Source organism: Mustela erminea, chromosome 7, assembly GCF_009829155.1.
Source record: "Mustela erminea isolate mMusErm1 chromosome 7, mMusErm1.Pri, whole genome shotgun sequence".
Lineage (NCBI taxonomy): Eukaryota > Metazoa > Chordata > Mammalia > Carnivora > Mustelidae > Mustela > Mustela erminea.
In genome coordinates this window covers 29,328,033-29,340,662 of record NC_045620.1, presented here as the reverse complement: position 1 = coordinate 29,340,662, position 12,630 = coordinate 29,328,033, and the positions used below count along the sequence as shown (strand labels likewise).

At 61.6% G+C, this 12,630-nt stretch overlaps 1 protein-coding gene across 8 annotated transcripts; it reads left to right on the top strand.

Annotated features, from left to right (window-relative positions):
• Positions 1-1,568: 1,568 nt before the first annotated feature.
• SLC4A11 (solute carrier family 4 member 11) lies at positions 1,569-12,514 on the top strand. Of its 8 annotated transcripts, none has more exons than XM_032351269.1 (20): positions 1,569-1,799; positions 3,644-3,691; positions 5,895-6,047; positions 6,182-6,231; positions 6,494-6,725; positions 6,809-6,890; positions 7,067-7,190; positions 8,550-8,765; positions 8,850-8,943; positions 9,068-9,193; positions 9,274-9,387; positions 9,477-9,609; positions 9,907-9,980; positions 10,315-10,639; positions 10,718-10,824; positions 10,912-11,080; positions 11,175-11,348; positions 11,494-11,689; positions 11,772-11,941; positions 12,071-12,514. In XM_032351269.1, the coding sequence occupies exons 2-20, from the start codon at positions 3,661-3,663 to the stop codon at positions 12,132-12,134; spliced, it is 2,634 nt and encodes an 877-aa protein (XP_032207160.1). In that variant the 5' UTR covers positions 1,569-1,799; positions 3,644-3,660; the 3' UTR covers positions 12,135-12,514. The 8 variants fall into 8 exon arrangements, with proteins under 8 accessions (XP_032207160.1, XP_032207164.1, XP_032207159.1 ...); XM_032351268.1 differs by lacking the exon at positions 1,569-1,799 and adding an exon at positions 1,866-2,057; XM_032351270.1 differs by lacking the exon at positions 1,569-1,799 and adding an exon at positions 1,868-2,057 and having other exon boundaries at positions 10,378-10,639.
• The last annotated feature ends 116 nt before the right edge of the window (positions 12,515-12,630 follow it).

Genomic DNA, 12,630 nt, shown 5'->3' with positions numbered 1-12,630 from the left:
ACTTCTGGAGACATGTGCTCTGTAAAGCACAGCTGAGGAACTGCATGGTTCCTGGAGGAGGAAGGGAGTTCCAGGGAATGATCTTGTTTTTGTGTTTTTAGTTTAGTGTTGTTGTTGTTGTTTTTAAGATTTCTATTTTTAGTAATCTCTACACCCAATGTGGGGCTGGAACTTACAACCCCAAGATCAAGAGTCCCATGCTCCACCTGCTGAGCCAGCCAGGCGTCCCCTAGTCTGTGTTTTTGAGTGAGATACTATAGAGTTACTTCTCACTCCAGATTCTACAATCCCTAATCCTAAAAGGCTTACAGGGGAAACTGAGTTGAAACTCCTTTGGAAAGCCATTAAGTGCCTTGTGGAAACCAGCGCTCATGTCCACAGCCCAGTAAGGGAATGAGATGAAAGGCATGCACCTACGTCTGGATCCCTGCCTGCCCGTGTGTGGACCCAATGGCGCACAAGCAGAGACACCTGGGGCCCCTCTATTTGTCCTGATCCACAGAAGGCAGGTGGTGGGTAGGAGGACCAAAGGAAACGCCTTCTCATGTTGGGGGCTGGGGGGAGGACTGTGGGGTTCCTCAGCTCCCTCCAGGGCAACTAGGGGAGCAGAACCCGGCAGATATCTTCTGCGGCATCCCCTCTGGTAGTAAGAAGCCGCGTGCTCAGAGCCCTCCCGACTCCCAGGCCATTTGTCTGCCTAGGGACTCACAGCTGGGTAGCTGGGCTCACTCGCTCTGTGCATAGGGCTTCCTCAAAGCACCAGGAGCCCTTGGGGGCTGCAAGGCAACCTCTACGCGGAAGTGGGCTCACCCTCTGCTTGCCCAGCCTGTTGGCCCGCTTCCAAGCCTAGGGGACAGTGGCCTAGGACTCCCTCCCAGCAGGAGGTTCGGGGGGGGGGGCGGGGAGTCGCTGCTAGTCCTCGGGCCATCAGACAGTGTGTAGAGGGATGGGGGTTAACACTGGTGGGGAGAGTTCCTGAGTCCAACTGGGGCTCAAGGGCCGTGGAATCGTTTCCCGAGAAGACACCCAAGGTCAGGCCAGGGTATCATCGCACCGGCTGGATTTGCCTGACCCGTCGCAGCGGGAGCCAGCAGCCTGCCCGCAGCACCGCCTCCCTTACAAACGCGCGCGCGCTCTCTAGATTCGCAGAAGACCAGGCGCTGGCGAATGCACGTCCCCGAGTCGGGCGCCCCCGCCACCCCACCCCGTCCCCGCCGGCCGGTCGGGAAGGAAAACCGGACGGCGGGCCCACTTTGGGAAGGAAAGAAGCCGCGAGCCAAGACCTTGACCCAAGAGAATGCCGGGGGCGCGCGGAGGCCAGAAGAGAAACTTCGAGGCGCGCAGCGAGCAAACCCGACGCCGCCAAGCCAGGAGCGTCGCTGGCTAGGCGAACTAGGGCGTAGCCCAGGGAAGCATGCCGGCCCATCTAGTTAGTCGGGGCGCGCTTCCTGGAGGAGGAGAAGGAGGGTTTACCACTCGAGCTACTGGGATGAATGGAGGGGGCGGGGCAGCTGGCGGGCTGGGCCAGGACGAGGTCCCCTGCCGAGCCGGGGGCGGGGGGCCGGCAGCACGCATAAAGCTGACGCCGGAGGAGTCCTCCCGCGACCCGCCGCAGAGACACAATTTCGTGGGTCCCTGGGCCCGTCGAGCTTCTTCCCAGAAACTTCCCGGCCCCGCCCAGCCCCTAATCCGGCGACGCCTGGGCGGGCACGCGGGCTCGTAGGAGCCCGATCTACACGTTCTGGAGGAGTCGCCCTGGGCTCCCGGGAGCAGCCTGCTTGGGACCGACAGGAGCGCGGGTGAGGGCGCCGGGCTGGCGAACGGGACCCCGCCCGGGGCGGCACTGGGGCGGGGCGTCGAGCGGCATTAGGACCCAGGCGCGGCGTGGGGGTGTGTCGCCGGCTCCGGCCGCTGGCCCGCCCGAATCACCAAGTTCGGGGTCCCGGAGATCAGGGGTGAGGACCCCGAGCGTGCGCGCGTGTGTGCAGCCGTCCGGCCGCCGATCGCCGGGGCCATGGCCGCGGCCGCCCGGCGCCTGTTCCATATCCAGCCATGCGGTGGGTACCTGAGCCTGCAGGCGCGGCAGGGAGGCGGCGGGAGGGCCGTCCGTTCTCCGCGGCGAACGGGTGTTCGGCGGGGTCGCGGAGCCGTCGGAGCACCGGGGAGAACGCGCCTGCCCTGGGCCTGCAGAGGCCCTGGGCCACGGTGGGCGAGGGGGTCGTGGAAGCTTCCTAGGCCTGGGGTCAGGTGTAAGTTCGGCCGAGAGGGACGGGGAGACGGGGAGACGGGGCGGGGAGTACACGGGTGGTGGAGGGAGGCCTCGTGGACATTGAGTGCTTGATTCGATGCTCTATCGCCGACTTGAAATTCTTAGTCTTTGAACCAGTGCGGTAGCCAGTGAAGGGGTGGGGCGTGGAAGTGATTGGGATAGAGCCATGGGGTCCTTAGCACCCCGAGCTGGACCCTTTCCAGCCGGTACGCTGCCGTCTCTCGTTACGTTCTGCCCGGACACCTTCTCGCCCCCGGCGCTGCGGAGAAACCTGCCCACTCTTAGGGATCCCGGGGCCACCGACTGTCCCCTGCGAGGCCGCTGCAGTTTTTACCTCAAGGCCCTGACGCCTGAGGGCAAGCCAGGGCTTTGTACGACCATTATTTACCCGCACGTGGGGCGTCCGGGATGAGAATAAGGTGTGCACTACCCGCACTCTTCCAGACCCTGGTCGCCCTCGTCCTCTGCCCATCCCTCAGATGCTGGCTTTACCGCCCCCGCCCCTCCCTTCTAGATGCAGCCCGGGCTCCTGTCCTGCGCGTTCCTCCGCATCCTGCCCCCAGACCCCCAGGGTCTCGGAGTCTGGAGGCGCTTTCCTCTCGTGCACGCGCCCCTCCTCTAGCTTCCTTCCTCGCACCGAGCGCCACAAACAGTTGCGACCATCCGGGGCCCCGGCGTGGTGAGCGTGCCCGGCGCTCCCCGCCCCCACCCCGCCCCGACCCCGCCCCGCCTTCTCCCTGGAGGACCAACGGCTCCGCCTCCCAGGAGGCCCGGGACGCGGGTGGCACTGAGGGGAGGAGGCCGTTGCCAAGTCGGCCCCCTGTGACCCCGGGCGCGTGCGGTTGGGGGCAACTGCACGTGTGATGGGTGTTGATGGCCCCTGGGACCAAAGTGAGAGTGAGAGGAAGTATGTGGAGGCAAGAGGTCCCCCGCCCAGGTCCTGGGCTTGGCATCGAAACAGCGAGACAGGGAGGCCGGCCACTACGTGGAGGGTGGAAGGACAGGCCCCCACCCTCCAGCCCTCGCAGCCGGTGCTGAATAACACCGTCTACAAACCCGTGCCGGGTACTGTTAATAACTCCTGGGGGAAACGGGGCTGGGAATGGCTCCCCACCACCCTACTTGGCCCTTTCCCTCTTGGGGAGACCCTAGGAGACTGGCTGAAGAGTACCGGGCTGGGCTTCCTCCGGTTCCTTAGGGGGCCCCTGCCTAGTGCAAGCCCCTGCTCCCCCACCCCCACCCCAGGTTGGCCTGTGTTGGGTACCGGAGAAGGCATGGGCGGGGTTGATGTAGGGTGGGGAGCGGCTGGGCACAGGAGAGACTGTCCACGGCTGGTCGGTGGAGCTGGTAACAATTCCTGGGTTTCCCTTGCAGAGCAATCCTCTTCCATCATGTCGCAGAATGGATACCTTGAGGATGTAGGTGAGTACCTCTGTTGGGGGATGTACAGAGAGAGCTCCTTGGTCTCTAGGGGACCTGGTCCCTCCAGCAGGGTACTCATGGCATTGAGCCCCCACCTGTGGCCTCTGCTGTTGCTGGGAAGCCTTTAGATCTTCCCCTCCAGGAGGTGGTGGTACGGTTAGGGAGGCAGTTGACAATCGCCTCCGACACTGAGAGGTCACTCCGGTGTCCTGGGAGGGAAGGCAGTTCCCTCTCCTGGGCTCTGAGGACCATCTGGTGACCTCCCTTGGTTCGCTGTTAGAATGCTGTGGTTACTGGGCCAGACTTTAGGCCATGCCATATATGCCCTCGTCCCTCAGTCCCTGCCCAGCTTTGTGAGGGAGGGGCTGCTATTGTCCCTCTAAATCCATGGAACCGAACCTTTCCTCACTTCAGCTCTCCTGCTTGTTCCAGACCAGCTCTCCCCATCTCTGTGTCTCAGGGGACTCCTGTACCCAGACGTGGGCGCTGGCCTGACCATCCGAGGGGTGTTCAGTGGGATGGTGCTTGGACAGTGGTGATAGCGTCTGACTCAGGGTCCTTAGGGCCTGGTGACTGTGGGGGCCAGGCTGCTGGCAGGTGGATTAGGTGTGTGGTTGGGCTTATAGGATGGACGTGGGGACATGGCCTCCTAGGAGCATTGCAGGGACCTGTTCATGTCAGCTGGGCAGGTCCTAGGTAGAGCCCAGAGTAGGGGAGAAAGGGACGGCGTGAAGGGCAGTGCCCAGGAATAAAGGGTGCTGGTGGGTGTGGTGGAAGGGATGCTTGGGCAGGTGGGGGCTGAGGAGAAGGGGGTTTCTTGTGGACATGAGCTCCATGGCAAAAAAGGGAAGGATATCTTTTAGCTCGGAACTCTGAGTGCAGTGCAAACCTAGGCCCTCCTGCCCAAAAGGGGCCAGGCTAAGCACAGGCCACGGGGGGACGGGGCCTGGGATGTGCAGAGGAAACCGGCGGGCTGGAGTGGAAGTGAGTCAGGGTGAGTCACTGCCTGGCAGGTGTGGACATGCTGCTGACCCTTCCCCATCCCTTCACAGGTTTTTGTCAGACCTTGGTGGGGTCTGGGCTCTAAGACCCCCTTTCCTGGGAGCATTCACAGGTGGTGAACCCTAGGGACCCACAGGACAGTCAGGAAGGGGTGCCAGCAGGGCCCTGGGAGGGCTGGCCGGAAGAGGAAGCTTCTGTGGAGCCTTGAGGAAGGCCCTCTAGGGAGGGAAGCCCTCTGCTCGGAGGGCAGGCACTGGCATGTCTGGGGTGTTGGTCACCTGGCCTGAGGAGTGACAGATCAGAGGTCGGGAGTGGCCCTGGGCCTGAAGGACTGGGGGTCAGGACAGGGGTAGCAGGCCTGGCCCAAACTGCCATCCCAGAGGTCATGAGGAGCTCAAGCAAGGGTGGAACATTTGCGTGTCACCAGGAAGGCTTCCTCTAGAGGAGGGGCGCCAGGGCTGTGAGCCGTTGTTGGAAGTATGGCCAACCCAGGAAAAGGCTCCCCTCTGGCAGGGAGTCCCAAGGTGCCAGAGGACTCCTCATGCCTGCCACTGGGTGTCTCCTGGGGTCCCTCCCTTAGTCCCTGTGTCTCTGGCTCCCCTACTTTCTGGGCCTTGTCTGCTGTCTGGACCAAGTCTCTCAGCCTTGATGCTTCGGCCTGCATGCCCTCCCTGAAAGAAAGCCCTCTAAAACTCTGTGCCAGTACGGTGGGGAGACGGCTGGACACCGCAGTAGTTTCCCTTGGGTCCCATCTAGGGAGCCCGGCAGATCTGGGTCCCGTAATTTGGGGGTTCGGGGAGGGCAGAGGCCAGTCTTAACTGCATCACTGCACCACCTTCCGGGCCCAGAGCTGTGGAATGACCATGTTTTTCTGTAGCTGAAAGGATACACATGGGTCAGAATGGTGCAGGGCCCTGGTTCCTGCAGCTGAAGAATGTTGGAGAAAGCTGTTGGGTGGGGGCTGCCGGCTGGCGTCCATTCTCTAATTGGGGCTAGGCCGGGATGAGCAATTCGGCCCACCTGGGCCTGAGGCTTCCTTCCTGGCCTACAAGAGGCCGCCCTCACCACTTGCTGAGAGTGTGCGGACTGGGACAGCCTGGGGGCCCCTGCTCCTTGGGCCTGGAGTCCCTCCCTCTGGTGTGTAGCACTGACGGCTGGGCCCTCTTGGGGGGTTCTCTCTCGGTGGTGGTTGGGTCTCCAGGCTACCTCAAGTGTGACATGGATGATGCCTCTGAAACCCGTGAGGAGAGCCTGGGGGATGAGGCCTTCGACACGGTCAACTCCTCCATTGTGTCTGGCGAGAGCATCCGTTTTTTTGTCAACGTCAACCTCGAGGTGCAGCCCACCCAGGCTGGTATGGGGGTTGTAGCAGGGACAGGCTTGGGGGGGACGGGCAGGGGCCTGGGTGCTGGGCAGATACAGCTGCACTCCATGAAGAGAGTCCTGACGCGGTGGGGCGGCCCCCTGAGCCCTCCCGCTTTTCCCTAGCCGAGAATGACTCGCCTGGTGGCTGCGGGCTCCTTCACACCTCACGCAAGGTGAGTGGCCCGATGGCAGGACAGGGGACGTGTGGTCCCGGGCCACCCATTGTGGGGGTGGAGGTGCCTGCTTCCCTGTCACAGCGGACAGACCTCTCACACTTGGCTATGGTGGGTCTGGGGGGCGGGGCCTTCCCTCTCGGAGCGCGGGTGTCCGTCCTGGGGGCGGGGCTGCCGCGGAGGAGGTGCCCAGGTCGCCAGAGCGCATCTCCCTTACCGGCTGCTGTGGCTCTGTGCGGCTCTGTGCACGCGGTCCCCGCAGTACCTGAAGCTGAAGAACTTTGAGGAGGAGATCCGGGCGCACCGGGACCTGGACGGCTTCCTGGCCCGGGCCAGCATCATCCTGAACGAGACGGCTACCTCGCTGGATGACGTGCTGCGGGCCATGCTGTGCCGCTTAGCCCACGACCCCCAAAACACGGAGCCTGACTGCAACTTGGACCTGTTCATGGCCATGCTCTTCACTGATGCCGGGGCCCCCACGGAGGGGAAAGGTGGGGCCCGGCTCCCTGGTGGGGCCCAGGGGCTCAGGGAGGTGTGCCAGTGGGCCCTCTGACCCTGTCCGCTCTGCCCTCAGCCCACCTGCTGTCTGATACCATCCAGGGGGTCACTGCCACGGTCACGGGGGTGCAATACCAGCAGTCCTGGATCTGCATCATGTGAGTTGCCAGGCCTGCAGGGTGGCTTCCCTGGCAATAAGCGGGCCCACCCAGTTTTGGGACAGAGGGTGGGAGCACTCCTGTCAGAGGTTGCTGGGGGTCAAAGTCAGGGGTGGGGTGTGGGGGGAAGCCCAGCTCCCAGGGTGGCAACAGTGTGCCCTCCCCGCCCCTGGCAGCTGCACCTCCAAGGCCCTGCTGAGGCGACACGTGTGCATCAGCCGTCTGGTTCGCCCTCAGAACTGGGGGGAGAATTCCTGTGAGGTGCGGTTCGTCATCCTGGTGCTGGCCCCTCCCAAGACGGTGAGTAGGGTTCTGGAGGTGGCTGTTTCGTGAAGGAAGGTCCCAGACTACTTGGCCCTCTCTCCAGGGGCATCTCCTCCGCGTGCTGGGGGACCCCACAGTCTGGGCCCTTGAGGGCCTCGTGCTCACGCTATCCTTCCTGTCTGCCCCACTGAGTCTCTCTGAAGCATCCCGCTAGGTCCTCATCCAGCCCTAATTCCCCCTGAGGTTGCCCATAAAGCTGTATTTCCTTCTTGACTGAAAGAGATACTTGTTAAAATTAGCTTTATTCAAATGTGGGGGCTTTTCATCAGCCTGCCCCAACACCTATCTTTCTCCCAGTTGGCCAGCTCTATGGTTTGCTGGCCATGGATCCCCACTTCTGCCTGGTCAGGGGTACATCCTGCTTGTGTGGGAGGCTGAAGCTAGTATGGTTTGGGGAGTCTTTTCTGAAGGAAACGGATTTCAAAATCATAAATAGAAAATGGCGAAGGCCCCTTGCCAGGCCTGAGAAGGGCCTTCATGCTTAAATTTCCTTTAGCTTCTTGATGATTCTGCCCCTGCCTCTGATAGACTCAAAGCTTGGCATGGCCCTCCTCTATGGGCTTGCTCTTAGGCAAAGCTTGTGCTGAGGGTAATGTCCCTCCCTGGGAAGTTAGAGTGCTGGGGAGAGGGAACATGGGCAGCACATGGGGCAGAGAGAGTGACAGCTGGTGAGGTGGTCAGAGAGGAGGAAGGGGCTATATCCTGAGGGTCAAGTGGCTGGACTCATGCCTTGTGACAGGCCAGCCAGCCCAACACCCGGCTCCTCCTCCAGAGAGTGAGCCTGTTCTGGAGCAAACAGGAAAGCAAAGCGTGGGCAGGACAGGCCTGGGGGACTGCCCTGGGCAGCATGAAGGGATAGATGCTGCTCCCAGAGGACAGGTTGTCATGGGGGAGGCTGGACATGAGTTGACTTTGGTCAGGCAACAGGGAGAAGGCTTGACAGGCCTGGAGCCCCTCAGGAAATCAAATAAACCAGCAGATGGTGGGAATACTACCAGTAAAGTGGAACTGGGTAAGGGCTTGTCTCTGTCACTGTGATCTCATTATCTGTGATGATGCAGGTCTGTGTTCCTGCATCAGTACCTCAGATTTTAAGAACTCATGAGTTTATGAAGGAAATTGGGAGACTTGACACTGGTTCTGGTGATCTGCTGACCAGGCAGGAATCCTGGCTGATTCCACTAACGCCTGAACTTTGGGGGACAAAACGTGCTGCTAGTCACATTGGGGGCACCTGCGACAGGCTCAGGACTATCAGTGATGACAAGGGTGGGGCGGGGACCCCTCCATTTGCCAGGAACCGCAGGTGTGATTTCCCCTGTCTCCTGCCCCCAGAAAAGTACCAAGACTGCCACAGAGGTGGCGCGCACATTCGCCACCATGTTCTTGGACATCACCTTCCGCCAGGAGCTCCTGAAGACACGCACAGAGGAGGAATTCAAGGAGGCGCTGGTGCGTCAGAGACAGCTGCTCACTATGGTGAGCCAGTGCCCAGCCCTCAGCGCCAAGGGCTACAGCATGAACTCCATCCACATACACAGACCCCCCAAGGTACAGCAGGGATGCAGACCTGGGCGGGGTTGGTGGGGCAAGGGCCACAGGCCAGAGCTGACAGACATCTGTCCCCTTCCCCAGCCCCTGAAGCGCAAAGATTTTCTCCCTGTGGGGAAGGGCATCCGGGAGGACATTGCCCGCAGGTTCCCCGTGTACCCGCTGGACTTCACAGACGGTACGTGGCCCTACGGTCCCCCCCCGCCACCCCCCGCCACAGCTCAGCCTGTGGCTTTGGTCCCAGGACAACACATGTGCCTGTCCTGCATCCCAGCAAATTTCCTGTCCTGTCCCATCCCTAGGCATTATTGGGAAAAACAAGGCTGTGGGCAAATACATCACCACCACGCTGTTCCTCTACTTCGCCTGCCTCCTGCCCACCATCGCTTTTGGGTCCCTCAACGATGAGAACACAAACGGGGCAATCGGTGAGGGGGGGAGGCGGGGGGGTGGGGCGGGAGGCCCAGGGCTGCAGTGACCCACCCCCTGACGTCCCCCACTTCCTCAGATGTGCAGAAGACCATGGCAGGGCAGGGCATCGGAGGCCTCCTGTATGCCCTCTTCTCTGGACAGCCACTGGTGGTGCTCTTGACCACTGCGCCCTTGGCCCTCTACATCCAAGGTGCCTTGGCACTGGCGGTGGGGAGGTGGCTCCCAAGGTCCCCAGCCCCTGCCCGGCTCTGACCACCCCCCTCGTCCTGCTGCCTGCAGTAATTTGTGGTATCTGTGACGACTACAATCTGGACTTCAGCACCTTCTATGCGTGGACGGGCCTGTGGAACAGTTTCTTTCTCGCACTTTATGCCCTCTTCAACCTCAGTCTCATCATGCGTCTCTTCAAGAGGTGACAGGGTCTTTCCCGAGCTTCTGGGACCCTCAGCCAGGAGGGGAGACCAAGGCTGGGGACCTGGGGCAGTCTCCATGCCAGCCTCTGAGGCCCTATAACCCTAGAGTGGATGGGGTGCCCCCTCCACATCACTGCCCTGAGACAGAAGTGTGGGACCCTGGTCTTCGTGGCAGGAGGAGGTCCGAGACTGTGCAGAGGCTCAGGGAAGCCTCCCCATCCCCACCCCGGTGCCCTGACACTTCATCACCATCTGATGAGGCATGACATCCCCCTCCCCCTACATCACCCCGGCAGGTCGACAGAAGAGATCATTGCCCTGTTCATTTCCATCACATTCATGCTGGACGCTGTCAAGGGCATGGCCAAAAGTGAGTGTCCAGTCGGTGGCCACCCGCTGCAGGGGAAACTGAGTTGAGCTGGGGGACTGTGGGCTGTGGCCAGGACCACCAAGCAGCATGCAAGCTAAGGCTCCTTCCCCGGTCCAGGGTGCTCTCAGGAGCTGTGACCAGCAGGAAGCCACAGTGCCATGTGCTGGAGGGCGACAGGGCTGCCTCAGGCGGGATCAGAGGCACAGGGCCAGGTGTGAGGCAGTGTCAGAGATGGGGGGGGACAAGCAAGTCAGTGGGGTCCTCCTGTCTGACAGAGAAAGGCAGCCCCTCCCTTTCCCCATCCCCCCAGAAGCTCTTTCTCCCCCATATCCAGAAGAGAGCTGGGCCTCATCTTCCAGAGCTCAGACCGCTGAAGCCTGCTGGCCTGTATCCACAGTCTTTCAGAAGTACTACTACCACCATGACTTTGGGACCTACAACACAGAGAGCACTTCCCTGGTGAGCCTTCTGGGCCTCAGCACCGACCTCAACACCAGCCTCCACACGGCCCTCAACAGCAGCCTCCCGGCCAGCCCGCTACAGCCAACGCCCGGGAGCCACCAGGCTGACCCCCCGGGCCGGGAGACCGCGGTGCTCAGCCTCCTTATTATGCTGGGCACGCTGTGGCTGAGCTACACCCTCTACCAGTTCAAGAAGAGGTGAGGGGGGCCCTGCGGGTGAGGGAAAGAAGGCGCCAGCTCCCAGGCCGCACTCACACTCCCCACCCATGTCCCCAGCCCCTACTTACACCCCTACATGCGGGAGATCCTGTCAGACTGTGCCTTGCCCATCTCGGTGCTCACCTTCTCCCTCATCTGCTCCTACGGCTTCCGGGAAATCAAAAGTGAGTTGGGGTCTGGCAGGGGGTGCAGTGGGGTGAGGTTGGTCCCTGGGTGCCACAGGCTTGAGCAGGGGCCTGTATCTGCTGCAGTGAGCCAGTTCCGCTACAACCCTAACAAGAGAGTCTTTGAGGCGGCTGAGATGCACTCCCTGTCCCTGGGGGCCATCGCCAGTGCCATGGGCCTGGGCTTCCTGCTCTCCTTGCTCTTCTTCATCGAGCAGAACTTGGTGGCTGCCTTAGCCAATGCCCCAGAGAACAGGTTTGTGGGGCGGGGCTGGGAGGGCTGAGCATGTGCCCCAGCCTCCCTGGGGTCACAGAGATCCAGCCACATGTGCCCCCACCCTCTGCTGCAGGCTGGTGAAGGGCACCGCCTACCACTGGGACCTTCTGCTCATCGCCATCATCAACAGCGGGCTGTCATTGTTCGGGCTGCCCTGGATCCACGCCGCCTACCCCCACTCCCCACTGCATGTGCGGGCCCTGGCTTTGGTGGAGGAGCGCGTGGAGAACGGGCACATTTATGAGACGTGAGTGGGGGCCGGGTCCCTTAAGACCTGAGGCTTGTCATGTGGGCCCTGAAGTGGGGGTAACCCTGGGCCATGGGGACCTGGGGAGGGATGCGGCTCTGGGGACTAGGGCCCAGAGGTGACCCGGTACCCTGTGGCTGTGCAGAATTGTGAACGTGAAGGAGACACGGCTGACCACCCTGGGCGCCAGCATCCTGGTGGGCTTCTCCCTCCTGCTGCTTCCCTTCCCGCTGCAGTGGATCCCCAAGCCCGTGCTGTACGGCCTCTTCCTCTACATCGCGCTTACCTCCATCGATGGCAACCAACTCTTCGAGCGCGTGGCCCTGCTGCTCAAGGACCAGGTGAGCCTCAGCCCCAAGGGCGAGGGGCAGGGTGGGCGTACGGGCTCCAGGCCTGCCCACAGCGGGTCTCTGCCGCCCACAGACCTCGTACCCGCCCACCCACTACATCCGGAGGGTGCCCCAGAGGAAGATCCACTACTTCACTGGCCTGCAGGTCCTGCAGCTGCTGCTGCTCTGTGCCTTCGGCATGAGCAACCTGCCCTACATGAAGATGATCTTCCCCCTCATCATGATTGTCATGATCCCCATCCGGTAAGGGCCGCCGGATGGGGGCTGGGGGTGGCACCCAGTCTACCCCTGGGGAGGGGCAGGGGCAGATGCCCCCCCACTTTTGCTCTCTGACCCAGTGCTCACCTTGAGGTCTCTTATCCCTCTGCCCAGCTACAACCTGCTGCCCCGAATCATTGAAGCCAAGTATCTGGATGCCATGGATGCCGAGCACTGACTGAGGCCCTGACCAGCAGGCCCACGCCATATCCCTCTCCATGTCCCTCTGGCTCTTCCCAGACTGAGTCTGCAGCCCCGTGGGGAGAGGGATGGGGTCTTTTGGGGCGTGGTTCTGTGCTGCATCCCCTTCCTGCTGTCCCATCAGGCCTAGGACATTAGGCATGGGGGAGGGGGTTGTTCCACGGTGGGGGCCCATACCTGTCCCCATTAGCCTTTCGCTTGGGTCAGTGACACTGCTCAGGGCAACTTCTGTCCAGAGTAGGACTAAGCAGGACGGATTTTCTTTTGATAAAAGAGTCAGATGTCTGAAAGAGAAACCATTTCCTTGATTGTGTAAGGAACTTGCTATATGCACGCTAGAGAATAAAGCTCCTGTTTCTAGCTTCCATCTCAGCTGTCCCGCCCTGCCGCAGCCTCAGGGCCACTGGAGAATAAAAAGTTTGATGTAAAGGGGAAGGGGAAGGAAAAGGGACCCGTGTTTGCTGAGGGCCACA

What these genes read in the sequence shown, in the direction of transcription:
- SLC4A11 (XM_032351265.1), top strand. Translation starts at nt 3,133, where the DNA reads ATGGGTGTTGATGGCCCCTGGGACCAAAGTGAGAGTGAGAGGAAGTAT. An exon ending in CAGTCCTGGATCTGCATCAT is followed by an intron (nt 6,891 to 7,066) that starts GTGAGTTGCCAG and finishes CGCCCCTGGCAG; the next exon opens with CTGCACCTCCAAGGCCCTGC. An exon ending in GCCAATGCCCCAGAGAACAG is followed by an intron (nt 11,081 to 11,174) that starts GTTTGTGGGGCG and finishes CCTCTGCTGCAG; the next exon opens with GCTGGTGAAGGGCACCGCCT.